The following is a 27733-nucleotide window of genomic DNA, read 5'->3' as shown; positions in this document are numbered from 1 at the left end:
TGAATGAGAATTCTCTTTTCCAGACATCCAAATATCCTAGGTCAAACTTTTCTCTGTTCATGAGCACACCAGCATTTTGAGTCCTAACATACCTATGTACAAGTACTTCCAGGTGAATCTGGAAAGGCAGCCTGAATAAACTAGAAGACAGCTGCCTAAAATGTCCCAGGTCATAACACTCCAGCCTGGAGGGTAAGATGGGATTAGAGATAGTCCCCCTAAAGAATATCCAAACTAAGTGAATCAGCAATTCTTTTCTAGGGACTGGAAACATAACTCAGGGTAACAACTGATTTATTTAATACTGATCAGAAAATGTGATTAGCACCATAGTATGTCCTCCTATTAAATTTTTGAAAAGATTATGTATTTATACATAGAAGAACTGGGGGGTTTAGGCCAGAGGGTTGTGTGTGTGTGCAGTGTTTGTGTGTGTGTGCATGTATTTGTGTGTGTGAGTGAAAGAGAGAGAAGATTCACCAGCGATAGAGTGGAGAGCAGAACAGGCAAATGTACTAAAATCCATTGGCGAGAGGAGCAGCAGTGAGACAGGAGAGGTCTGCTGTGCCATGTGGCTCAAGGAACAAACTCATGCTGTAGTGGCTGGTGACAGCTTGATAGTGGTGAGACCTTAACCCCTCCACCCTGCAGTGAGGCCCTGCAGTGAAGTATAAATTACTTAATCCAAGTAAAGCACTCAGATACACAGTGCTTGGCAAATTATTATTGGATCAAGCTAAGGGCTTGTCTAATCTGTGGACACTTAGAAGAGACTGATATATAAGCCAAACATCAGTTTATCTGCCATTAGAAATGTACTGACAGGTGGGTCTCCCAGGTGGCTCAGGGGTTAAAGTCTTAGTGCTATCAAATTCTGGCCATTCACTGGGACATCAGTTTGATCCCTAGCCAGGGAGCTAACCCATGTGGTGCAGCAGACCTCTCTGGTCTTGCCTGCTCTTCCCTTTGGCTGTGTATCCAAGTAGATCTGCCAGTTCAGCTCCCATTCTGTCTCTGGTGAATACTCTCAACGCTGTGAATCTCTGGCTTACACCCCAGTTCTTATATGCATAAATCTTTAAAAAAAAATAAAAGAAAAGAAATGTACTGGCAATTGGCCTGATAATCTGTCTTTGCTGGTCTGCTGGTCAGTACATCCTTTCTGGGTGAGAAAGGCCACACAAACCGAATAAACAAGATGAGGGTGGAATGGAATTCAGGGGCCTGTGGTGTCAAAACTGTGATGGACTAATGCATCCAGTGTCTTTGTGACGGGCTAATGCATCCAGTGTCTTTGTGAAGGGCTAATGCATTCAGTGTCTTTGTGACCGGCTAATGCATCCAGTGTCTTTGTGACGACTAATGCATCCAGTGTCTTGTCCTGCTGAGAGGACAAGGCACCAAAGTCTGCCTCCTCTCATGCAGGTCCTGGGATGTTTCCACTACAGGATTTGGGACATTTTTTACTCCAGTCACATTTCATAGGAAATGAATGGTTAGATGAGTTCTTCCACTTTCCCCTTGGTTAATTGTGTCCTAGTCTCCCTGACAGCTTTTAAATATCCTCTCAATCCTCACACACCGGTATGCCACTACAATACAATATACAGTTTAATGACTTTTACATCCCGACCATTGCTTGCTGGTTCTGAATAGTTTTACTCTAGTAGTTTTACTCCCCCAAGCTCTAGGATCTGCCATATCTATCTACCTCCTGACTGTAGAGTTTATGGAGAAAAAAGGATAAGAAACCTTCGGTAGTGAGAAGGTTCTGAATGACTGGGCTGAATAGTCCCTTCTGCTAAAGAAGAACCTAGGTTCCAAAGCTGGGACAAGGTATTGAGTGAAGGAAGAGATTGAATAAAGAACATCCAGAAAGAACCAGAGGGGCATGAGAGTGTCATTTTGGCTAAGCCACCAAGCTAAATACAGTGATTTTCAGCCACACATCATCCTAATTTCACTAAAAGTCAATAAAGCAATGAGGTTCACAACAGCATCATAGTAGCTAGCATTTATGGAACAGGTAACTAGGAACCATGATGAAAATTTTGCTTGCATTATCTTATTTAAGGTTCACCATGACCCTACAATGAAAGACAATTATTATTCCTAGTTTATAGATTAGGAAACTGAGGCTCGGAGAAGTTTTGCTTGCCGAGGTCAGATAGTTGTTACATAATAGAATGCAGACTCAAATGTTGGTTCTGACTCAGGAGTTGACTTCCAAATTTATAAGTTAAAAATAAAGATTCATGGTTGTTATCCCTTATTCTGGGTTAAAAATATTTCCTAAAGGGACAGAAGGGCTTGTTCACAGGCATGTGTGACACGAGAATGGCACCCATTGTATAACTGGGTAACAAAGCTGAAAACAACCACCTTGAAGGGATGTAAGAAGACTGCAATCCATGTGACTCAGTTTTGGCCCCGTCTCGGCATGTATGGTGGTATCTGACCTAAGACAGTCACGTAACACCTTTTGTTTCAAGCTCCTGTTCTTTAAAACTGGAATAACTCTGTAGGAGTCACAAGATTGAGATGACGTGACCAAAGAGAATGTTTGTGAAAGCATTCCTCTGTGTTAAAAATGCTTAGTAGGGGTTGACAAATATTTGTTCTAACTTAGGGTTTCAACAATATATCTATATACAATAAAGCAGAAATCACATCCAAGCCACCCATTTATTTAACAAAGATAATAGAAACCTAGAATAACCAGTGGGACATTACCTATACATATTATTAGGATGGACTTAAATTACGTGGTGATTTCTGCTTTTACCCTGTGCAACTCAGCAGTACCAGGCAGTCCCCTACTGGGTGTCTGCATGCAAGCTCTCTGATGCTTGGCTCAGCAGAGAAGCAGGGCCATGGGGTAGTCTGCGCGGGACTGGCATCTTAATGCCTGCAGTGTTTGTGTGCTCGTGTGAATCTGTGTCTCCAGAGGCAGCCCCAACGATCACTCTTCCTATAAAATGACACTCTTTACAGCCACAGAACATTACAGTTTAGGGCCCTTCTGGTGATGCAGTGGTGAAAGTCTCAGGGCTATGGAGCTATAGGCATGAGCTTGATCCTCGCCAGGGAGCTGACCCACATGGCGCAGCACACTTCTCCTATCTCCCTGCTCCTCCCCTCAGCAGAGTATTTTAATAGAGCAGCCTGTCCTGCTCCCCACTCTGTCTCTGGTGAATCTACTTACTCCCCTGCACCTCTGGCCTGTAACCTAGTTCTTGTATGCATAAATAAATAAATCTTTATTTAAAAAAGAACTTTACACTTACATACGACCTTGTTTCATTTAATCCTTCCAACTAGCCAAAACAGCAGGCAAGACAGACTGTTAAGACAATTTTGTGGATAAGATCATTCAGGAGGTTGACTTGCTCAGATGCCATCAGTGTTGTTTTAGCTAATCTCAGTGCAAGACTTTCCCACCATACCACATATTATTGGAGCATTCACTTAAAAACTATTCGCTGAGAGGTAGAGAGTGTGCCAGTTGTTGTGCCAGGTAGTTTAACTCATCCATTTTTGAATATTCTCCTGAGAGTATTCAAATTTGCCATCTCTCCTACTGCCCCTTGCAAATCATAAGTTTTAAATAATGGATTAACAAACTAGTGTTATTCAGCACAGCACCATAGGAGCTGAGCAGCAGAATCCCTGTGACAAGAGCTGAGCTCTAGAACTGGATGGACCTGAATCTCATCTGTCATCCACTCTGTCAACCCAGTGTTTTCGCACAGATAAAATGGGGATAATAACTACTTCATACACTGTAAGGGCCCAATAAATATTAACTGTCATCACTTCCTTAGCATTGTCTTGAAATAAAGGGAGGTTTAAGAACCTATAAAGGGCCTTTAAAACTGCTCAGTGCCCCAAAGTTTCCATTCCATTTCATGAAGTCTGGCCTAGAAGAAGGAATGCTTCTTGTTTTGCAGGGTTTGAAAGCCCTTGCTGAGACACATGCCATTCTCCCTTATCTTACGACCATCCTGACCCCATGTCCTTAGGGATAGGTCTTGGTTGTGTCCTCCTTGCCTCTGTGCTCTACTCTTCCAATGTCATTCTCTACTTTTTCTGTTTTCCCCAAATATTCATTTTGCAAGATTTTTATTGAGCACTTGTATGTTAGGGCTATAGTAGAAGTTATGATGACTTGCTCAGATCTCCTTTCAGGAAGGTTTTATTGCTTTAGCTGCTGCTAGTGCTGGCAGGAGATCCTCTGCCCCTGAAGGGGGTGGCCACAGAAGAAACCTAAACCTTCCAAGGTCACATCTCTGAGTGGCAAGGGCCAACACTGGTCAGCCTGACCAATTCAGAAAAATAAAGGTCTGACATGCCTCAACTCAACTCTGCAGGGCTACCCAACTCCTCAGTTAACTGAGGTTCTCACCAGGACTACATTGCTGTTTTTCTCCCTCTGTCCATGTCTAGTGGCCAAAGAAGCACTATGCATGCTAATCTCTTCAAGTTGCTTCTGAGTATCCAAACTGCAACAGGCACAGAGGATACAACACAAGTAAGCTATACTCTGGTCTTCAAGTATCAGCGCAAAATGGGAATTGTTTTTTTTTTATTTTACAAAAGTTTATTTTTACATCATTTTGTACATTTTTTCCCCCATCTCAATTGTAATCCCCGCGGGTTTCCCATCACCATGTCACCCGTGTGCCATCACCATAATCCCGTGCATTTCCCTCCCCATCCCCCCATTTTTGATCCCATTCAACAATGGGAATTTTTAAAAAATATAATAGTTTATTTTACATCATTTTGTACATTGTTTTTCAACTCAATTGTAATCCCCGTGGGCTTCCCATCACCCAGTCACCCGTGTGCCATTACCATAGTCCCATGCACTTCCCTCTCCTGTTTTTGATCCCATTCCCCACTCCACCCCCACAAAATGTCTCTGGTATATGGCTGCTCATTATTCTTATTATTTTCTCGCCTGGTCCATTATACTCCTGCTATGAGCAAAACCATCCTGTATTTTTCCTTTTCTTTCTGGCTTATCTCACTAAGCATGATCTTTTCCAGCTCCATCCAAGTTGCTGCAAAAGACATGTTTCTTTTTTGGTTGCTGAGTAATATTCCGTTGTATATATGTACCACATCTTCTTAATCCACTCATCCACTTTGGGGCATTAGGGCTGCTTCCATGTTTTTCCAATTGTAAATAAAGCAGCAATAAACATGGGGGTGCAGGTATCTTTTTCAATCAGTGCTTTTGTGAGTGGGATTGCTGGGAGTGGGGAAGTTCCATGTTAAGAGTTCCTTTTTCTCCACATCTTCGCCAACATTTGTTGTTGCTAGTTGTTTGAAGATGTGCCATTCTCACTGGGGTGAGGTGGCATCTCATTGTGGTTTTAATTAGCATCTCCCTTATTACGAGTGATGTTGGACATTTTTTCATATATTTGTTGGCTATCTGCATTTCCTCTTTGGAGAAGTGTCTTTTTAGCTCTTCTGCCCATTTTTTGATGGGGTTGTTTATTTTTGTTGAGTTTCATCAGTTCTCCATATATTTTTGTGATAATCCTTTATCACTGATTTTGTGTGAGAAAATTTTTTCCCCAATTAGTGGGCTGTTTGTTTTTTGTAATGTCTCTTTTGCTGTACAGAAGCTCTTCAACTTGATGTAGTCCCATCTATTTATCCTTGCCTTTACTATTGTGGCATTGGGCACTCTATCTTTAAAGATGTCGCTGAAGTGTATGTCGTGTAGTGTTTGGCCCATCTTTGCTTCCAGGTAATTTTATGGTTTCCGTTCTTATGTCTAGGTCTTTAATCTACTTCCGAGTTGATTTTTGTGAATGGAGTGAGGTAGTGATCTAGTTTCATTTTTTTGCATGTAGCTTCCCAGTTTTGCAAAATGGGAATGTTTTAATGGCATGCAGCTTGAAGTGGGGGTAACAGTGCTATGAAGCCCATTTGGATAGCATGGGGTTGAGGGAAATCCATCACTCCAGGGACCCTTAGAGGCCCTTCAGGCAAGTAGTGGGTCCAACCTGCCAGACTTGCAGGGGTTCCCCGCAGGCCTCAACATTCAGCCTGCATGCTTGGGATGGGGCAGTCATGGTGCTCTGATGCTTGCAGAGTGTTGTTTGCTTTATATCTGTGGTTGACCCAGATTCAGGTCTGGGAAGTGGCTCTTAGCAGAGCCACTTATGTTCCAGAGTGACAAACCAAGCTCAAGCATGGCCAGTGAGGGTAAATGGTGTCTTTCCTACTATGAACTAAACTTTACCTGGAACTAGTGATAACTTAGCAAAATGTGTATGTTTAACATACCTCAAACACTGATATAATTTTGACAGGTATCTGTAAGTGCCCTGTGGACTGGTTTGTAAGGACCCAGGTACCCTCTGTTGCCCACTGGGGACCAGATTGCATGAGGGTTTTGCTGAGCGTAGCAGGACTGACAGAAGCAGGCCAAGATTTCAATTAAGACATTGCAGACTGAGGCCTCCCAATCTAGCCAGCTCCTGACATTAGCAAGGCTTCCTACTCTTTGGTGTCAGGTTCTTCTCACTTTTGCCCTGGGCTTTTTGGGATGGAGGTGACACTACCTCCATTTTCATCCTGCAAGGAAACCATCTATGGCCAATTTCTCTAAGAATTACCATAGACACTTGCGAGGATATATGAATTAATTGGACATGCAATTGTGATCTCAGAGAGCAAGTCCTGCCTCTGTATCCCTCATAGGAGGGCGGGAAGGGCAAAAAGGTGTCCTCCTTCCAGGCCCTCCCCACCTGAGGCCTCAGGTGCTTGAGGCGCTGCCTCAGCCCTCACTAGCACAGCATGCTGGAAGGGTACAGAAAAAATAAAACCACAAAAAATAAAACTAATTGGAGGTCAAGTAGCTTTCCCTTCTATCCAAGAGAGCCCCAGCAGGGTTGAAGAGCTCAGGACTGGGAACTGACTCTCAGAAAACAGCCTGCAGTATTAAGGTAGTTTTTCTTCCTTTGAGCCCAAACTGGTCTACACCTCGAGCTTCTCAGATAATACGCATTCCCCATGATTGTCTTTCACACCAGACTGCTCACACAGGAACCACTTTCTGTGTGTTTGAATTAATTCTTACAAACATCTTACAAAGAAACCAAGGACATATTCAAAAAATGTTATTTGCTATGATTACACAGGTAGCACAGAGCTATGGAAACAATCCAAAACCAGAAAATAGATGACTAGATCTAGAAGAGGTATGTGTGCGTGTGCGCGCGCGCGCACGCACGTCTATAACTCAGAGCTGAGATTATAAACCTTCCTCCAACCTTTTATCCCCTTGTATGTTTTACATCATTCGTTTTTGTAGTGTATGCTTTCTTCTCAGATGAAATCCCCACTACCATGTCCCATCATCAGTCTATCGTGCTCTTCCCACCCATATTGTTCCTTCTCCTCCTCCTTCCCTGTAGACTGATTTATAGTTGCCTGTTGATTTTGATTATGCATTTTCCCCTCTTGATCCTGTTTCCTTTACATTCCTCCTATAAGTAAAACCACCTTATATATTTTTTCTTTCTACCTTATTTTACTGAGCATAACCCCTTCCAGCTCCATCCATGTTGCTATGAGTTTATCTTTGATTGCTCAATATTCCACTGTACGCACGTGCGCGTATGCACGCACACACACCTCTTCTAGATCTAGTCATCTATTTTCTGGTTTTTGGATTGTTTCCATAGCTTACCTACTGTAAAAAGTGATGAAATAAACATAGCAACCCCAGTGCTTTTCATGTCCACACCACCTCCAAAGAAACAGATTCTGTCACAGAATTCTTCAATGCATTTCCAGGGACTCACAACTTAGAACTCTCAGATTCACATAATGGTGAAGAGCAAAGGAGTGAAAAACTAGTAAATAGGGAGACACAGAGCACTCCACAGATGGCCCCCAACTAGCCCACCGGCAGCTGTGTGGCGGGAAGAGTACTGGGGCCCTCAGGAGTTCCAAGGTACGCAGGGCCCTCAGCTGGAAGAACACCTCCCTTGATGAGCTGAGGCGGGCAGGTTAGTAGCCAGCCCATCGGCACCTGACCCCTCTATTCTTTTACTGGAAAAGTTCTTTCTCCCCTGCTACTTATACAATACCCGCAGTAGTTCAGATTTCTTAGCTGAATTTTAACTACAATCTTTTATGAAGCGGGCGAGCTTTGTATGGTTGACTCTTCTCTGTTGCCAATGAGGGTAAAGCAATGTCTCCATTTTGGTGTCGGAACCTTGGGAGAAATACTCCTCACATCACCTTTGTTAAATATCCCCTCTTAAAGACTTAATTTGAAACAGAATTTCTAGTTCTTCCCTCCATTCTCAATTCCCTACTTTTGAGGCTTCTTCCAAGAATTTATAGAGTAAAATAAAGAACATGAAACCACTCAAGCCCATTGGGAACTTTGAAGACCCAGTCTGGTTTGTCTTCAGCCATGACAGCCCAGATCAGAGAAGTAGGGTGACACTGGGCTAGAGACCACTGAAGAGAGGATCGACAAACCATGTTCCAAGCTAAGTGAATAAGTGGTTCACTCTCCAAAGCAGTGGGGGTTCTGGGACAGCAGAACCAATTGTCCTTTCAGCTGAATGGCGGCTGGGCTAGGGAAATATACCACAATGATGGTGCTGTTTTCATTCCATCAGCTCAGTCCCTGAGCTGCTACTGTGAAGGTTGCTTTGGATATGAAAAGCACTGGGGTTGGAGCAGGGTGTAAAATGAGTCATTTCTGAGAGACCATGAGTGCTACCTGGGTAAACACAGCACATAGTTTTTTTGAACAGCTCCTCAGTTTCTTTATAGGATGGCTGTGAGGATTAATTCAAGCACACAAACACAATGTGCTTTTGTTCCATCAGCTCAGTCCACTACAGTATCATACAGGTGACCTCCCAGCCCTGGTGTCTTTAGTGAGGTCTCCTCCCAGGGACAAGGCTGATGCTGCCATGCTTTCACTGTGTCACGAGAAAATGGCAAATCAGAGTCCTCGCCCTGTACCAGTAGGCAAGTGCAGCCCTGCCAAGGAGCAGCAGAGATGAGGCAAGGGAGATACAGGGGAGATTTAATTTACACAGCAGCCACTAGGGCCCAGTCAGAGCTGGGGTAGTGGGGGTATATGGGTTCATTAACCCTAGAGGGAAACCCCCACCTCTTCCCTTGGAAGACCAGTCCTCACAGACCCTTAGATGAGGCTCCCTGGGTTGTGCAGAAGATGCTCCAGTCAAAAGAAGAGATTTGGGAATAAGGCTGTCCCCAAAGTAGGGGGAAGTCTGTGGTGCGGAAATGGTCGCTGACATGGCGGCCCAGGGGTCTGAGAGACCAGTCCATATCCTGGGCACAGTCCTCAGCCTGGTGTCCTTAGAGGAAGCCCTCACGGCGGAACTGTTCCTGCAGAAGGGCGCGGTACTGGTCAAATCCCCCCTCGACCCTGGTGACGCTGCCTCCTTCGCACACCCACAACTCTTGGCACACCAGTCGGATAAAGCGCTCGTCGTGAGACACCAGAATCACACCACCCTGAAAGACAGGAGAACAGCAGGTACTCAGGAGGGCTCTAAAGCTGTTGAGGCCTGTAAAGGAGTGGGCAGCGTAATGGCACACTCACCCTGAAATTGTTGAGAGCACGGCCCAGGGCCTCAATTGTCTCCATATCCAAGTGGTTTGTGGGTTCATCCAGAATGTAGAAATTGGGGCTGAAAGGCAGAACCCAGAAAGACAGGCAGTGGGAGAATGAAATCCCTGATACAAAAGCAGGAGAATAATTTTCTATTTGGCAAAAGAGCAAGAGTTCTAGAAAACGAGGTCTCACCAGGGCATGGTCATCTGAGCAAAAGCTACCCGGCTCTTCTGGCCCCCAGACAAACTGGCAACAGGACGCATGGCCAGTTCTCCAGAGATGCCATACCGGCCCAGCTGGTGGCGATATTCCTCCTCAGGCCGTCCTGGAATAAGTCCCAGCCCATCATGTGGGTTCCTGGCCCAGCACTAGCCCTTCACCCCCTTCCACAGCACCACTTTACACCTTACTCGAATATCCAAGTCCTTACACCTAGACTTAGGTGACCTGCTCAGCATGGCCCCTTGCTCCCCAAAGTAGGCCTAGCTATAGGGGTTAGCCCTGGCTCTCTCTCCTCAGCTCAAATCCCTAACACACCAGGAAACTTGCGTGCTAGCAGCTCCACAGCACTGACGTTCAGGTCCAGCTGCTCCACGTGGTGCTGGCTAAAATAGCCAATCTTCAGATTCCTGCAAGTAAAGATGAAGGGGACAAGCAGGAAGTCAATGAGCAGAGAGCGCAGATACTGTATACGAGTAGCTGGAGAGCAAAGGGGCGGTTTTCACCTGTGAGCATGTCTGATGCCACGAACCGGGGTCAAGTCGCCCATAAGTAGCTTCAGCATGGTGGATTTCCCAGCTCCGTTCTCCCCAACCTATCAGAAGAAACATGAGAACATAAGACTATACATGTGTGGGACACAGGAGGAAGGAGACAGGAACCGGTGCCGGGCAGTCCCAATTACTCCTTCACCCACTGCAAAATGTCTTTACACTATAGTCACTTGTCACTTGATGATGGGCATACAGGCAGAGAAATGAGTCGCGAGGCAATTTTGTCACCAGGTGAACATCACAGTGTGTGCCTTCACAAGCCCAGATGGTAGCACCCAGTCTGTACACCGAGGCTATGGAGCCCATTGTTGCACAGTGGACTAGTGGTCACTGTGCATTATGTAGAGCACGACTGTGTGGGAAAAATGAAGGAAGCAGGCCTCCCAGGGAGACAAGGGGTTAAGTCTGAGCACTATGAAGCTATTGGCAGCAGCATGAGTTCAATACTTGGCCAGGGAGCTGACCCATATAGCCCAGCAAACCTCTCCTGTTTCAGCCACTGCTCCCCCTCAGCAGTATATTTCAGTCAATCTGCCCATTCTGCTCCCCACTCTGTCTTTGATGAATCCTCTTCCCCCAACCCCCAACCACCTCTGGCTTACACCCCAGCCCTTGTAAGCATAACTAAATCTTTATAATAAATGAAGGAAGCAGTTAAGGTGTAAAAGGTATCAAAACCTGAGTACAGGGGATTTAATTTCCCCCAATAACCAAGTGAGGTAGAAGCTATTTCCTATTACAGAAGAGGAAACTGTTTAGTAACCAATCTAGAAAATGGCAGTCAGAATCTGACATCTGACCCTGAAGCTGACGCCTTCTCCTCTACATTCCATTAACTGGAGAAAGTTCAAGGCTAAGACCAATAAGATAAGGCTTATGCCAGGCTTTACCTCTTAGCAGGGAAGCCCCAGAAGATGGAAGACAGGGGCACAGAGACAGTAAAGTTTCTGGCCCTGGCCTTGACTCCTGTTTCTGATTCCTTTATAGCCCAAGGACTAGGACCAACCCCCACATGAAATGGGTGGGAGAGTTCTAGCTTCTAGAACAGAGAAACAGCAACCATACCACACAGATGCGGGACTCGAGATCAGCAGAGACAGAGAGACGGCTGAAGATGACGTGCTTAGGATCATAGTAGAAATCCACTTCATCTAGTTGTAGAATTGGAGGTGAGAACTTTTCAAACCCATCAGGGAACCTGTAGGAGGTGGGGGTGAGGAGCATGGGGTGGCCACAACAGCTTCCCCACCTGCCCCTTCGGCCCAGCACTCACTTCATCACTACTTCCAACTCCTTATCCACAGGCTTCAGCTCTGGTCTGAGGAGAGAGGTTTATGACATTTTTGACATAAAAAAAAAAAAAAAATATCCCCACAACCATCACATAAATAACATATATTGTGAAAAAGCTCATCCTTTCATCATCCAGGTAACATTCTCATTTTAGAGCACATTTTTCTAGGTCACTGTACAACAGAAAAATAGGATTACCCTTTTTGCAACATTTTTCCTTCCAGTTTTGCAACTTTTTATCCTTATGTTTCAATGTCACAAAATCCAAAGACTTATGATTTTAGGTTCCCTAACCACCAGCACCTCTAGAAAGACTGCTTCAAGATTAAGCTCCCAATGTTCAGTGTAATGAAGGAAATACAACTCAATATTGCAATGAGTTATCACTTCATACCCACTAGTCCAGCAAAAATTAAAAAAGACAGAAAGGATATGAAAAACTTTGAACCCTCACACACTGTTGGTAGGAATGTAAAAGCATATGGTGCACATGCTTTAGAGAAGAGTTCGGCAGTTCCTCAAAAAGTTAACCCAGCAGTCCTAACCCTAACTATGTACCCAACAGATCAGTAAAGGTATGACCACATAAAAAAGTGTCCACAAATGTTTACAGCAATATTACTCCTAACAGTCAAGACCAGGAAACAATCCAAATGTCCATCAACTGACGGATCGATCAGCAAAATGTGTCATCTGAACAATGGAATATAATCTGACCATAAAATGAAGCACTGACACTGTAACATGAGTGAACCTTGAAAACATTAAGCTGAGTGAAAGAAGCCAAATACAAAAGGTCATATGTTGTGCGACTCCATTTATATGAAACTCCAGAATAAGCAGAGAAAGTAGATGAGTGGCTGTGCAAGTCTAGGGTAATATTAACATTCTAAGAGTATAGAGACTAGCCTACTTTCCTGAAGGAGAGAAAAGTAAAGTTGCTTTCTAGAAAAGGGGAGATTTAGAACAGGACAGGGTAAGGGGTAGTATATAAAATGAGAGCAAAAATTAACAAAAATTGAAGTTGGGGCGTGATAAAGGGCACTGTACTCACAGCTTCTCTAACATCTTGAGTTTGCTCTGCACTTGAGAGGCCCTGTTAGCATTGTAGCGAAACCGATCAATGAAAACCTGTGGGTGAGATGCAGGCACTGGTCAGGCTTCCTCACTCCCTGAAACTTAACACCCCTGGGATGGGTCCCCCAGCCCTGCCTGCTCCCACACCTGGATATGCTGCCGGTACTGCTGCTGTGCCTCATATTCACGCTGCTGGTTGAGCAGTCGCTCCTGCTTGCTCTTGATGAAGGTCTCAAAGTCTCCCCGGTAACCATCTAGTCGCTGGCTGTGCAGGTGGATGATGTCTGTGGCTATGGCATTCAGGAAGTTGCGGTCGTGGGAGACGACCAGGATTGTGGAGGGCCATGTCTGAGGTGGGGGGGGTCACAGGACAGCAGGCCCAGTTTGGGAGGGCAGTCAGTTCCCAGCCCCCCCAGTTATCTGGGAGGCAGATCTTCCCCCTGACCAACGCTAGCACCTGTAGACACTCACCTGCAGATAATTCTCCAGCCACAGAATGGCCCTTACATCCAGCATGTTTGTGGGTTCTGGACAGTGGGGGAAGACATAGTTGAACTAAGGCTGAAACTATGAACTTGGACACTGCCACCTTTCCTTACCCCATAATCAAGGCACCCCATTTCAAACTCACCATCTAACAGCAAAAGATCTGGCCTATAAAAAAGAATTAAGACATAAGGTTCTAATTCAGTGACTTGCTGCCTCCTCCCAAGAGCCAAGGTCCATTCTCCACAGTATCCACACAGGCCCAAGAAACTCACCTAGCAAACAAGGCCCGGGCCAGGGCGAGTCTCATTCTCCAGCCACCTGAGAACTCCCTAAAGAAAGACAGAGCTGTATCAGGGGGCTATTCCCCAAGGCAGGCAGGGTCAGAGCCAACTGTCTAAGTGTTCAGAGCTAGGGATGTAAGGACAACTTACCGGGTGGGCTGCTGCTGCATTTTAGGAGTAAAGCCAAGCCCTGCAAGAATTACTGATGCCCTATGAGTGAAAAAAAAAAAAAAAATTGAAGAACTTGGTTAGAATGGGTAACGAAGGAAATGATGCAATCTGAAGGAGGAATTTTAAATACCTGGCAGGTGCCTTGTCAGCCTCAATCTCCTCCAGTTTGGAATAGATTTCAGCCAGTTGTGCAGCTTCTGAACCTTCAGCCCTAGAGGGGGAAGAGGAATAGGCCTCAGGAGAGCATTCTAGGCGATTCTCTGCACCATATGTGTGTGTATATGTACGTGCGTATTATATAACAGAAAAACTGGCTGCCTAGTTGCCAGGACAGGAATAGACTACAGAAGGACTTGCTCATGACAGTGAGGGGACAGGTACCATTAAGGAACAGGGTTTTAAGCCTCACAGTAGCACTCTGCTGCCTACTATGACGGGGTGAGCATTACAGATCATGACAGAATGGCAGGCACTCTGAAGGACAGCTGCTGCTTGTTATTCCCTAGCCTAGAGCCATTACCTGCCAGCAGCAATCTGGGCACTGAGCTCCCGCTCCTGTCGGAGAAGGTCCTCTCGCATGGTGTCACTCTCCAGCACGCTCTGCAGGGCAGGAGTGTCATCTCCAGCAACCTCCTGTTCTACATGCAGCAGGGAAATGTGGGCTGGAACCCGCAGGCTCCGGGTAGCCAGCATCTTCAGCAGCGTCGTCTTCCCCAGCCCATTCCGACCCACCAGCCCATAACGGCGGCCCCAAGCCAGGTTCACATCTGCTCCAGTCAGCAGCACCCTACAGGGGTAGTAGGAAGAAGACAAAGGGTGCTATAGAGACAGGTGCACAGAAGTTTAACAGCAGGAACCTAACTATTTTAGTCCCATTTTACTTTTCAAAATCCTTCTTTAATTGGAAGAAGAAAAACATTACACCCATTTCTTACCTATCACCAAAAGAGACATCAAAGTTCTCAATTCGAACGTCATAGGATTTGTTCTTGCCAGATGATTCCAACCGACTCTCCTTTCTGCTGCCTGCCTGGCTGGCGGATGCCTCTTCCAAGACTCTTTTAAAGGGAGAAGTAGATGGCTTTAGCACTCTCAACCACCCTTCCATCCTGGCAAAAATTCTCTGTTCTCTTGTCAGCCCTTCTTGCTAAACTCACAGAGAAGTGCTGGTTTTGCATGTGTCCTTTTCTGAGCGCTTCTCCTGCTTTGCCTTCAGTCGAGCTTCAGCCTTCTCCAGCTTCTTTGCATTCACTGTCTAGAGTCCAAACACAACCATTTTTCACCCTCTTATTTTACCCATGATGAATAGAATTAAAGCTTTGGGGGGAGGAGGGAAATAAACCCAAAGACATCTTCCAGAAAGATACTGCAACGTTTAGAGACAGCCAGTTCTCACACCCACCATAAACACAGTCCCCTCCCTTTTTTCCTCCTCACCGAGGACTGTTCCCTCTTTAGCAGTCCTGGAAGTTTGGTGCCACAGTCTGTAAGCGAGAAGAAAAACAGTCACCCTCTCCCTGAGGGAAGGGAAACTAAAGTTTCGAGTGGCTATATGAATCAGACACCGACATTTTCCGGAAAGCCTTAAATCCCACAGATGAACAGTTATCATCCTTCCCACATTTAAAAAACAACAAAAAACTACCTAACAGATTAAAGATACAGGGACTGGTACATAAACAGTTCTTACAAGACCATGTAGCATATAGTGAGTAAGTCATCAAATTGGGGAGTTAAACTGTCTATCTCCAAGGCCCAAATGCTTCCTACCATTTCCTAAAGATTGGAGAGAACTTTCCAACCCAATTCCTTCATCAGCGGACTCTCTGCCTCAGTAATGACATCAACTACCTTCTACAACCTTGTCCTGTAGAAAAGAAGTACCAGGAGTTCTTCACTCGAGGGGGCAGGTGGCTGGGGAATGGAAACTGAGAAAAGACAGGACAGCTAGTGGCATCTCCCCTCATTCTCACCGTAGTTCTCCGTTATCTTTGACAACTGGATGGGGGCGTCCAGTAGCACCTGGCTGTTTCCCTGGCTCTGTGGCTCTGCCCTTGAGGATAGAGATTGAAATTGCAGAGTTCGCAGTTAAAGAAAAAACTCTAGGGTCATCGGACCTCCTTTCACCTCTTGGCTCCTGACCATCCACCCGGCCATCGCCCTCCCATCGCCCCCACAAACCTCCAGGCCCTGACACGTACAGGCGCAGAGTGTTGTACATGCGCTGGCACACTGCTCTGATGCCCGCGTCATCCTTGCTGTCCCCGGACACCTCTTGTAACAGTTCCCCCACAGCTTCCACCAGGTCATCCACAGACTCGAAGTCCGCGCTGCCGCTGTGCAAGACGCCTGAACCCAGGATGGCACGGCAAGGAGGGCACCGTGTAGGACAGACACGGAGCGGTTTTAGTTCCCGAACGGCCGCCCCGGTGCGGCTCTAAAGCCTACTGGCCCTTGAGACAAGAGGTCACACAGAGGAGAGGCCTAGCAGCATCCCCCGGCTCTGCCCTCTCCTGGTATTTCCCCCCGACTTCCACGTCAGCCTTCCCAGCACGCTGATCCCTCTCGGCTCACCCGTCACGTAGTCGAAGACCTGCCCGTCAATCTCGGGGAACTCGCTCCGCAGGATTTCGGCGCAAGTCGCCATGTTCCAGTCGGGCTCCCGTCCGCGCAGTCGCCGTGAGAGCACGAACAGGGCCCAACCCTCCAAAGCGCGCAATCCTTCTAAGTCGCATGCGTAGTGGTGACGTAAGAAAGGCGCGTAGTGCGCGAAACCCGGCGGGAGGGGTCACCTGGTGAGGAACCCTGCGCAAGCGCCAGTCTCAGCCCGAGCAGCTCCGTGCGCCTGCGCCACGCCTCTTCCGCCGAAAAAACTAGCCACATGTGCGAACGTGTCCGCGCTCTGGGAGACTGAGATCCGGGAAGCGGCGGGGGCGGGGCACCCGGTTTATCTGGACGCGGACTCAGATGGGTGGGAACCTCCCGAGAGAGGCGCTGGGGGTGGGGCACAGTGATCTTGCTCGATTCTGTGCTCTCCCTTGAGGCGCGCTACCTCGGCGTGCCCAGCTGAGTCCATTTTGGAGCTCGCCTGGAGCTTTGCTGACTCACTCATCCAGCCCTCTCTGAAGCCCCTCGCGCAGTGCTGTGCGACTACAGGTTTCGTTCAGGCCCCCAGGCCCTGCGGGCTTCTTGTTGCTGGCCTGCTGGCCAGTGCCCAACACTTAGACCTTTCCCACTTGACAATTCAGCATAACAAATCGAATTATGCCAAGTCATTGCTTCCCCCAGGGCACAACCTCACTCTCCGCCAAAGGGCAAGAAAACCAGAACAACGGCAAGGTCTGTGCAAAATTCACTGGTATTTATTTCCTTTCTACACCCGGAGCAAACTGCATCCTGAGTTTCCATGACTGTGAAAGCTTTTCGCAGATTCCCTCTGATGGATTATTAGACTCTCCCCCCACCCCCATGATGCTGTTGCTTTATGCTTAAGGTGCCTTTTCTTTCAAATTGTCTTTAAAGAAAACTGTCACCTAAAATCATACTATTACCCTTTTGTCCTTTTGATTTAAGCACTGCTGTTGGGAGTAAACATTCCCAATACTTCAAAAAAAGTTAGAGGAAATAAAGGCAAAAGAATTCTAATGGGGGAACCAGAGGTAGATTACCTGGCTTCTTCAACACAGCAAGAGCTGAGGGAGAACCTATGGTGTCAGTGATTTAAGAGGCATTGGCCAACCACAATAGGCAGACCTTGTGTGGATCCCAATGCAAGTTGTGTAAAAGGGACACTTGGCAAGTATGAACAGACTGGATGTAGCACTGAGGGATTGGCCATGGGGTGATGATTGATAAAAGTGGGTGATGTGTGTAGGGGTTCATTGTATTTTCTACTTCTGCTTGCAATTTTCTATTTTTAAGCCATAAACAGATGAAACCAAGGAAGGGAAAACTGGCCACAGCAAATCTGCTCTCATCTGCTCTAAAACCTGAGCATGCTATGGGACACCCCCTGGGTACTAGTTTAGCACATGATTCTGGGTGGTAGGTAAAAGGAAGGAAGGACTTTTCTAAAATGCCTGGGAAGAATCTTCCCTTGAAACACTCAAGGTTGGAAAAACCTGCGTAATTTGGGAGGAGGCTGGAATTAAGAGGTCAGTTTTCCTGGATGGCCGGAAACACCAAAAGTAAATCTTCCTTAACCTCTGCTAATCAGAAAGTACCTGAATAAAGTGCTGGGTAAATTTGGGAAATTTATGTTCTCAGAGAACTGGGCCCAAGTGGTAATGTTAACCCCTGAGGAAACAGAAGGAGGTGGGGACACCTGTAAGGGCCTTTGGTCTGAGAGGACAGGGAGAGCCTTGAGATATTTCAGAATAGAAAGTTCTACTGAAGACTGGTAAAAAGGGGAAGAGCAGTTTCACCAGTTTCCCTCCCCATGCAGCTCCCACATCAACACTTAGCCAGCAACTCCATTCTACAGAGTTTATTGGGTTTATAACTGGACGAAGTCACACGTGTACAAAATGAAGCTCACACTATCCCAAAGCAGAGTAGGGATTGAGGGCTGGGAATCCGTTACTGGCCTTTGGGAGAGCTCCGAGGTGAGGGGCAGACGCCAACCCTCCCACTCCAGAGATGTGGCCACAGGGGAGAGGAAGAGAGGGGGCTGACCTGACTTTGATCACAGAACTCAGCCTGACAATGGGCCAGAGCAGACGTAGGAGCAGGGGGTCCAGAAGCCACCCTGCCCAGGGAGCCGGGGGTCTTCGCCACCTGTCCCACTCGCAATATGGTTGGTCCAGACCTAAATTCAGGGGCTGGTGCAAAGGGAAGGCAGCAAAGCAGGAGGGAGGAGACACTGATGTGCAGTGGCCGTCCAGGGGCACCTGGACCTGCGGGAGAGGGTGGGTGGGGAAGCAGGCGAGCTGCCCCTAAGCAGCTAGCAGCGGGTCTCATAAATGCCGCTGCGACCAATGTAGCGCACCCATTTGATGACATCATGGTCGCTGTAGTTCAGCTTCGGCTCAAATACCTTCAAGTAGCGCACCTTGAGGCCAGAGGGGGCGAATGGCACCTGGGCAAGGGACAGCTCAGTTAGGAAGATGGCCTCACAGACACTCCCGTCGCCCTGCCTGCCTCATTACTAACTACAGAAGTCTGGACGATGGATTTCCTGAAAGCAGGTGGGGGAAGCCAGCTAGTGAGGTATTCCTTACGAGGTTATTACCAATAAATAAAGTACATCCAAGAGAAACTAGCAGTCAGCTCCTACCTGTGAGAACTTGAATCAGTTCTTTTAAGGGGCAGGGTAGCAACCAACGAACTGCCTTGGGCTTTACTTATCCTTTTCAATATTATGCACGTAAAAAATATGGAGGAGAAAGCAGTATTATCTAGCCTGTATTGTAAAGTCAGCCCCCTCTCCTGTAAATAAATACTGTCTGATCTGGGACTCAAGTAATCTAAAGGTTTCCAAAGAGTTATTTTAAGGACAAGTCAAAGATCTTCACTGCTGTAATTAATTCTCCTAAGGGGTCTGAAGTCTGAAGGAGGAAAGAAAGGAAGTAATGCTGAATGTCTATGAATTCAAGCCATTTCCCCTCTCAAGGCCTCAGTTTACTATTCTACAAGGCAGAGGGTGCAGCGGTTGATGTGAGTGAATGGTAAGATCTTTCCTAGCACACCCTGCTGAGGCTCTAAGTTGCTCCTCTCCCATACCTCAAAGTTCATGGAAATGGGGGGCCGAGCCCATTTCTTCTTGTCATTGGTGGGTAGAAGCTCAATCTCTGCGCTGATCTGCGATTCCTTCATGCCTGCCATGCGCTTGATCCTGGGAACACAGGGGCAATGGGCAGCATTTACCTTTAATAGTTTGGAGTTTCAAGAGCAGCTGCCCTTTGGTGGGAGAAGGGGAAGAGAACCCAGAACGTGTGGATGGGGTTAGGACAAGGAAGTGTGTTGAGGACCCATAATCACTTGCTGTGAATCTTGGGCCTGGTCATCTTTTAGCACCAAAGGCTGCACTATCCTCCTAGGTATATGGGCTCACTATCCCTTGTTTACTACTTCACAAAGATACGCCAAGGCAAATGGAGAAATGTTAGAGCATTTTGATAAGTGCATGCATGGACCCAAGTATTGTCATATACACCCTAACAAAGATGTAAAGGGTAATACCCGAAGCAGAGGCTTCTGTAGAAGCACACAGGCACCCCTCACCTCCCCAGCACCGATTCTGAGGGGCAAAGGTAACACTTAGCAAGGCATCCTGAGTCCTACTGTGGGCCCCTGAAGGAAAGACTCACTTCCACACGATGGCGTTCTCGCTGGCCTTATACTTGGCCTTCCCCTTCATGCAGATCACCTGTACCCCACTTGTGTTCAGCGGGGTTGGGATCCTCACCTAAACAGTGACATATCTGTCAGTGAGCTGGCAAGCCCTGGCATCAGCTGCTTTTATTCTGGGAGAAAGTACTTCCTCCTCCCCAAGTCTCTCATCCTTACCTCAATCTTCTGAGCTAGTAGTGAGGGCTTGAAGTTGGACTTGATGACCACTTTGACCTCCAGCTTGGTGCGCCCTACTTCCCGCACTAGTGGGATGACGCGGAAAGGAAGGATGATGTCCTTGGTGGTGCGGTACCTTTATGGGTAAGGGGCAAGATGGCACGTCATGACCGGTTACTCTCCCTCTCCCCCATCTCTGTCAGCACCACCCTCTGCCTCCTCACACCCCAGTAGTACCTCATGAGCTCAAACTCTCCATCTGGTGGGATGAAGCTGATGCTGCGTTCAGAGTCAAACTTGCTGAGCCGCACACATTGGTGGAAGGTGCAGTCATCGATGGCAATCGATTGCTTCCCACTGCAAGTAGGGGTGGAAGGTCTCATTGGTATAGGGAAGGACCAACAGGGAGTTGGGCTGGGGGAATACTCCACCCCCAAACATTACCAGAGGTTGGGTGAATCTTGGACTATGAAAGGCTGCCAACTAGAATGCAGTTTTTGGACCCATCTCTTGAGAACCCAGGACCCAATGTTTTCACACACACTGGGCAGAGGCCATCAGTATGCACAGAAGAGTTTTAGGCATAGGATCAAACAAGAGGCTTACTTTCTCAGCAGGATGAGGACAAACCTCAGCTCGCTTAAGCACAGAGGCAAGAGCAACCAGCCAAGCACACCCCGGGGAGTTTGCAATGCTGCAGAAACGAAGTCCAGCAGATAGGCCCCATGCAGCCCTGCGAGATCCACCCTTCCCCACCAGCTGCCCGTCCCAAGCACCTCTTGCTTGTTTCATCAGCTGTGCCTTTGCCCTGCTTCTCAATGACAATCTTGTCATTCATCCCAAACTTGCATTCAGGCATGCCACTCAGGTAGCTCTTCATCACCACCCGGCCCGACACATGGGCACTCAGCACCTGCCCTGGTGATGGACAAATGGGAGCGGCTGAGTCAGACCAGGATTCTGCCTTGGACCCCCCCCCTGTGTTCATCACAAGAGGACTCTCACCCTGCGGGGACATGAGAAGGTTCACACTTTCCAGCACATCCAGGAAGAGCTCATTCCGGCGATACTTGATGCCCTCCCGTCGCCAGCCAATCTGCCCAGTCACCTGGCTGGTGATCTGGGACTGTTCTTCTTTTGTCTACACCGGGGATAAACACAAACAGCAATGGCTTCACTCATTTTCCAGTCAGGTATTCATCTATCTCTACCCTACCTTCATCCCCTACCCATTAGTTCCCACCCTATAATGCATCTTCTCCACAAACCCCAAGGGGCAGGGCCTGGAGAAAATGGAGCAGAGCTGCAATGGTGGAAGCTGATGGGACAGCTTACCTGATGCTGAAGGCCACAAGGCCAATTCGATGCCCACAGGAAGCAGCAGAGGAGCACAGATGGGGAGAGGCAAGCAGAAAAGAGAGAGAAGGCTATAAGGCTTGATCCTGGAGGATGGCGCAAGTTCTCTCCTGAGGAACACCAGGCCTCCAAAGCAACCTAACCCCCCTCCACCCCCCACCCCCTGAAGGGCAGACAGAAAGTGCTTGAGCTGTTATTTCCAGTAATAGAGATGCCGAGTCAGCTGCTCCTGGGGTGGGGAGAGGGCCACACAGAGCAAAACAGGCCTGCAGTGATGGCAGAAGGCACGGGCCAACACTTCCTGTCCGGGAAGGGCTCATGAGTCAACTCAGACCAGGTTTAGTGGCCAGCTGGAATGAAGGGAGGTTGGGCTCCCCTGTGACTACGATCTGTATGTACAGTTCAAGTACCTGGCTCTTGATGCCCTGCTGGGTGATGAAGGTTTTCAGTGCGCCTGTTTCTGAGTTCTGTGGGTAGCCAAAGTCCAGGATTTCTGTAAAAGGAAGGTCATCATCAGCCCCTGGAAAAATGCTGATGGCTCCTTCATTCTAATACCTCCCCTGGCCTGGTCATAGCTGGCTAGCACAGCTCCAGAAGACAGTGTGGGGATCACCTGCAGCAAAGTCTTCTAGCTTTGTGACATTTATTCTGGGGCTTTTGCTCCATAAGAAAACAATTCAAATATCGGATTCTATCAAATAGAGGCAATCAATAGAAGAGTCACAAGGCCAGTGGGTAAGGACAAGAAGCCCTGAGCACTTATAAAACAGATATGCTGGGAAAGTAGAAGGATTCTGTTTGTTCAAACCCTACAGAAGAACGGGGATAACAAAGCCCAGGGGCCTGTATATCACACCCACCTCTAGGATCTGAGGCAGCTGTTCTGTGGCAGAAAGCTGGGAGGACAGTAAGTGAACTCAGGCCCAAATCACACAGGCAAGAAAAGGAAACGTGCTTAATAGCTAGACAATCAGCCATCAGACTCCTTAGCCTCCTGAAGGTCTTCTGGTCTTTCCACGGGTTTACTTGTTTGCATAATTGTGTTTTAGCTTCAGAGCAGCCTTTAGGTCTGCACTGGGCCTGGGTTTCTCAGCTTAATAGATCAGTCAGGAAGGGAGGTTCAGAGAGCAGTGGAGCCTCAGATCTGCTCCCACCTCCAGGCCACGCCCCATCAGGTTCATTCCCACCCTTGGTTTACCACCCAACCAATCTCACCATCCAGCAGCTCATAGATGAGCACAAAATTGTTCTTGATGTTCTCCTCGCTGATCTTGCCAAAGTAGGCAGCCATTACGTCGCACATCTTATAGAGGAATTCGAAGACCATGGCGGCATTGACATTCTGCTTGGTGACAGCTGCCAGCCAGATGTTGGACCGCTTAACATGGAAGAAACTGGTGCGAGCGATGTTGGTGACAGGGCTGCGCACCTGCTGCCGGGCGTGGATAACATTGACCCGAAAGGCATCCACTGCGTTCCTCCTGAGGGAAAAGGGTGCACAGCGGCTTTTCAGCACCCAGGCAAACCTCACTCCACCAGGGGCAGCCGAAGTAGCTAACAGTCTCCACCCGCCTCCACTGCTGAAATCTGACACAAATCCTAGAGGCAATGGCTAAATCAAAGGGGTGGTTCCCTTGTGACTCCCAGTGAGGGCACAGGAGAAGGGCCAGAATTGGGCTGGTATCTGAAGTCCACAAGAGCGACAAGAAGAGTCAAGCAGCAATGACAGGAGGGTAGATGTAACTTTAATCAAGTTTAGTTTAATTGGGTTTAGGAAGGTCTGTTCCTGCTCCCAGCCTGGCCCTAATTTCCCAGCTATATTCCAGCTGCTACCAGGTCAAGATGAAAAAAAAAGATCTGCTTCTTCTCCAGTCTTCATATTAATGATCCCACCAATGGAAAAGACTGACTCTTCCAAAAGTTAATAAATACAAAGCCAGCATGACTCCAGAGAAGGCTGTCCTCTACTGAGGGAGACGCTCCAAGGCGCCCCGGAGCTGGGTCACCCATTCTTGTCCAGGATCCAATTCCAGACAAGCTTAGGGAATGAAAAAGGATAAAGAAACAATGATGGGGGGGCAGGGCCCCCCACCCACCTGTGCCTTGGTGGCAGCTTGACAGGCTGCTTACCTATTGCTACGACAGCCAATGAGATGGGATGAGAGAAATGACGCCAGCAAGAAGAGGAGAGTGACAGCAACGAGAGAGAGGATTAGACACAACACACTGGGGTGGGCAGCACACACCATGAGGCAGAAAACAAGCTCCAGGCAAGGGGTGAAAAGCACAGCAAGGCATGCCAATCCGCATGTACAGTGGCCCTGGTTTATCTAGGTCCATCCACAGCAGGAGAGGCAGACAGGCGTCCAGCCAGGTTCAGGCAAGCCAGGCATTGCTACAACTTTAGCTCATGCTCTACCACCAGCCAACTGACACATAGCCCCAAAGGTCTGTCCAGCCCAACAGGCACAGAAGCCAAGGGCAAAGCAGCCGGGCTACTACAAGTCCATCTCCTGGCTGTCTAGTCCAAGCTCTTTGAGGAAGAAAACAGGACAGCAAGAACCAGAGGAGTCTAATCTCATTAGAGCTGAGGCCAGGACATGCCCCTCCATCAGGAAAACAGTGGCATGCAGGGTAGGGCAGGATGAGAAGTACAGCTGGGTCTCCTCGTTAAGGCTGAGGGATCCAGAACAAGCAGCTAGCCCAGATGTAAGCTGAGAAACCTGCGCAGCGCCCCCTGCCCTTTCCTCAGTGGCCCAGAGAGAGCCTCAGGCTTGCTCACAAGCTCTCCTCCAGGAGTGGCCCAGAGGAAATGAAACAACTGAGTCAGCAGCTTGCCTCCTTCTGGGAAAGGAGAAGATATGGCAGCCTGGAGAGGTTTTCAAGGGAATCAGTGAACACTGTCACCAAGAAAAGGGCTTTTGAGAGCAAAATTTAAATGTACCTCCAGCATGACCACCAACTCCACCCCTTGGAGAGCACGCCCTCCTCCTCAAAGGAGGAATCAACCTGCCCCAGCAAAAGCACTCATCTCCAGCAACCATCTCTGTCACTAGGGGAAAGAGGAGGCAGAAAGGACAGAAGTTCTTAAGACTGGGGGGACCTCGCCATTCCACGGGTCTTGCCTAGTGGCCAGTACCAGGCCGAATGGGAACCAAGCTTTACCAGCTGAGCTTCCAGGCTACACTGAGGGGTGGGGGATGGTCCTCTGGTAGGAAAGACCTGGTCCTGCATGCTGGGAAGGAGGGCAGGGCTGGTGGGGAGCGCAGCTGGTTCAGCCAGGGGACTCACCCGATGTCATCTCGGTAGACCCGGGAGATGAGCACCTCCCCCTTGTGATTATAGATGAATAAGCCTCCAATCATGGCGGCAGCTCAGTCTCCTCGGCCCATCGCTCTGAGAACAGACCTAGGACAGTGGGGGCAGGGTAAGGGAAGGTCTTGGAATCTGTCAATATCTTCAGTGGAACTGGACAGGCCACTGGCAGGGCTTTTTTTCTGATTCAACTCTCCAGCAAGTGACCCTGCAGCCCTCCCAGGCATGCCCCTCCCCTCAGCCAGCTCCAGTTCCTGTTTATCCCACTCTGGAAAGGAAAAAAGAATCTGACTGACTTAGGCCCAGGATTCTAAGGCCATCTGACCCTCCCTTTTAGCTCCCTACCCCCCTCTTCCCAGGTCGTGTTTAGCAAGGATCCTTTCGACCCTTCCAGTGTACTCACTCAGGCGCTAGCCAATGAGTCACTGCGAAAGCCTGCCTGCGGCTGCAGGAATGGAATGGCTGCAGGAATGGAATGGCGGTAGGAATTACTCCAGTTGGTTCAGGCCGGGGCTGGGGGCCCCAGGCACAGCTTCAGGAGCACCCAGTCTCTCAAGCTCCACCCCCCTTAAGAGAGGGTAGCAGGGCCTGAACCTCTGTCTCTTTAATTCACAGATCGCTAAACATTCCAGGAAAGGGTGTGCAGGGTGGGGGGAGGAGAGAAGACAGGCCTTCCGCACTGGCTGACAGAGACCCAGGAGTGTGGCCCTAACCTCTCCCAGGCTGTCAGATAAGCAGGCAAAAGAGCAGAGTAGAAAGTCCCAGCCCTAGCACACTACCTTAATGACCCAAGCTGCTTAATACTTTTTTTTTTTTTAAAACACCACCTCCACTTCTTTCAAAAAGGAAGACTCCCTCTCAGCTCTGACTCCAAAAAAATAAGTGGGGAGCTGGTGAAGGGGTGCAGATTCATACAATTAAGAGATCTTTTTACCTGAAATTCTGTGATTCCAGACCTATAACAAAACTCACTTTTGGCCTAAGGGTTTATAAGCAAGGGGCAGAAGCCTGAATTATCCAAATTATTTGGGTCAGACTAATTTAGACTGTATGCAAGGCGAAAGAGGGTTAATTTAATTTAGTTCTAGATTTCCTGGATTAGCCTTGGTATTAATTTCACATGGGTGGTGGAGAGGATTTAAGTACACTTCTCTAAACTGGAAAATAAAGCCTATTACTGTGTCTATCAATGAGATCCCTTTCTAGGTAGTGGACACCTCTCATTCTCAGTCCCAAAGAGGCTGGGAAAGGAAATGCAAAATGGAGGTAGAGCCTTGGGCAAAGAAACAAGTTCACAGAGACAGCTCAGGGCATCTGAGAAAAGAAGCACAGGGGGTGGGCGGCAGGGCAGGAGAGGAATATATACTTAAGGGGAAGACTGGCAGCAGCAACCAGGTGATATACAGAGGTGAGTCCACAGCAGCAAAAGGGCTGGTGGGCTCACAGGGATTTTCTAGTAGGGCAAAGGTTAAGACTTTGAAGAGGAAAAGCAGCAGGGAGAGATTGACAGTGGTGAATAAGGAAAAGCTGGGGAGAGGAAGCCAGCATTGGGGGTTCTGATGTAGACATGAAAGGCTGGTGAGCTTTTCGCCCCGGGGAGGGACATCAAGGGAAAAGATGGTTCCACAAGGTGCGGGGGCTGTCACAGGTCTGAGGGAGAGATGCGGGTGTCACTCAACTAGAAGGGGCTGCCACAGGGGGGGAGGCTTGTCACAAGGAGGTGTCACTGCCTAAGGAGATGGGGGAATTGTCCTTGCTCCGGAAAGGAGGCGCGGAGGGGTAGGTGGGTTGTCCGATCCCAAGGAAGGGGACGTCGCGCGACGTCCCTGCCTGGGGAGAAATTCCTGTACGTTTCCCTCTCACGGAAGGCGCCGGGCGGGTCAGGCGGAGGACGCGGTTCCCCACCCGTCCTGCAACCGCGCCCCGGGCACCCCCGCCCCGTCAGTTCCCTCTGGGATCTTAAGGCTAAGGCCACTCCCGGGTGTGGGCAGCTTTCCGTTTAGCGCAGTGCAGGAAAGAGCAAAGCTGGGAGGCGAGGCAGGCATTCTCCCTCACCCCAAAGGCCAGATCCCAAGCTCACCTGGTGTCCTCGGCCCCCTGCTTAGCCCGCCGGGCCACTCTCCGGATCCCAAGATGTCCGCCCGCCCCCTGCTCGCCAGCCCGCTGCCTCGGCTTTCACCGCAGTGCCGCGGCCCCGCCCCAGCCTTAGCTGCGCGTGCGCGTCCGCCTCCCGCGCAGACTACAAATCCCGTAAGGCCCCTCGGCCTTCTCGTTTACAATTGTAAACGCTCTAGGTTTAGTGGAACTACAACTACCGATTGCCTTCGAGCACCGTCTGTGGGTGGACAGGTGCCTTAGGTACGCGAAGGAGTGGCTTTGGCCTTCCCTACCGTAAATACACGTATGGCACACGCCGCTCCGAGAGATTAATTTTCCTCGCTACGAACTCTGGGAATTGTGGTCTTTGCCATCCTCCCTGCTCATATTTCAATGTTTCCGAGAGCCTGGGAGGATCAGTGCAATTTGGAAGCCCGCAAGTTAATCCTTTGCTTGCCGCAGGCCTTTTCTGTCTTCGAAGTACGAGGACTAGCTGTCCAAAGTTTACACACAAAGGCACCACTTGGCTGATGGAGGTGTCTGTGTTCAACTTAGGTGGCTTTCTAAGGCCACCTCTGATTCTCCCAAGCTTTACTCATGGCAATTGTTACTGAGTTGAGTCTTTCCCTAAGGATCAAGACCGAGGACAGGAAGTGATGGGAGAGATACTTGAAAGAAACTAGCTCAGTTTTGTATGAACGTGCCTGTTCCACTTCAGCTATATGTATCTATGTGATGAGCTC

General features: G+C 48.4%; 2 protein-coding genes across 5 annotated transcripts; both read right to left on the bottom strand.

Annotated features, from left to right (window-relative positions):
- Positions 1 to 9060: 9060 nt before the first annotated feature.
- Positions 9061 to 16477, bottom strand: ABCF3 (ATP-binding cassette, sub-family F (GCN20), member 3). The gene is made up of 21 exons (XM_004675030.1): positions 16290 to 16477; positions 15917 to 16064; positions 15689 to 15768; positions 15153 to 15199; positions 14873 to 14970; positions 14651 to 14773; positions 14236 to 14502; positions 13846 to 13926; positions 13695 to 13754; positions 13536 to 13592; positions 13406 to 13428; positions 13246 to 13301; positions 12922 to 13122; positions 12752 to 12828; positions 11678 to 11722; positions 11470 to 11602; positions 10357 to 10445; positions 10169 to 10260; positions 9824 to 9956; positions 9620 to 9707; positions 9061 to 9531 (listed from the first exon to the last, which is right to left on the bottom strand). The coding sequence occupies exons 1-21, from the start codon at positions 16360 to 16362 to the stop codon at positions 9373 to 9375; spliced, it is 2130 nt and encodes a 709-aa protein (XP_004675087.1). The 5' UTR covers positions 16363 to 16477; the 3' UTR covers positions 9061 to 9372.
- Positions 16478 to 18186: 1709 nt separating this feature from the next.
- On the bottom strand, positions 18187 to 27082 carry AP2M1 (adaptor-related protein complex 2, mu 1 subunit). Of its 4 annotated transcripts, XM_012733380.1 has the most exons (13): positions 26974 to 27080; positions 24870 to 24986; positions 23709 to 23714; positions 22794 to 23059; positions 21989 to 22071; positions 21558 to 21563; positions 21228 to 21363; positions 20999 to 21140; positions 20460 to 20579; positions 20223 to 20358; positions 20024 to 20121; positions 19437 to 19548; positions 18187 to 18792 (listed from the first exon to the last, which is right to left on the bottom strand). In XM_012733380.1, the coding sequence occupies exons 2-13, from the start codon at positions 24941 to 24943 to the stop codon at positions 18658 to 18660; spliced, it is 1314 nt and encodes a 437-aa protein (XP_012588834.1). In that variant the 5' UTR covers positions 24944 to 24986; positions 26974 to 27080; the 3' UTR covers positions 18187 to 18657. The 4 variants fall into 4 exon arrangements, with proteins under 4 accessions (XP_012588834.1, XP_004675084.1, XP_012588845.1 ...); XM_004675027.2 differs by lacking the exon at positions 23709 to 23714 and having other exon boundaries at positions 26974 to 27082; XM_012733391.1 differs by lacking the exon at positions 21558 to 21563.
- Positions 27083 to 27733: the final 651 nt, after the last annotated feature.

Source organism: Condylura cristata, unplaced genomic scaffold (genome assembly GCF_000260355.1).
Source record: "Condylura cristata isolate star-nosed mole 26May11 unplaced genomic scaffold, ConCri1.0 scaffold00003, whole genome shotgun sequence".
In the NCBI taxonomy this organism is placed as follows: Eukaryota; Metazoa; Chordata; class Mammalia; order Eulipotyphla; family Talpidae; genus Condylura; species Condylura cristata.
This window is presented reverse-complemented; position numbering and strand designations above follow the sequence as displayed.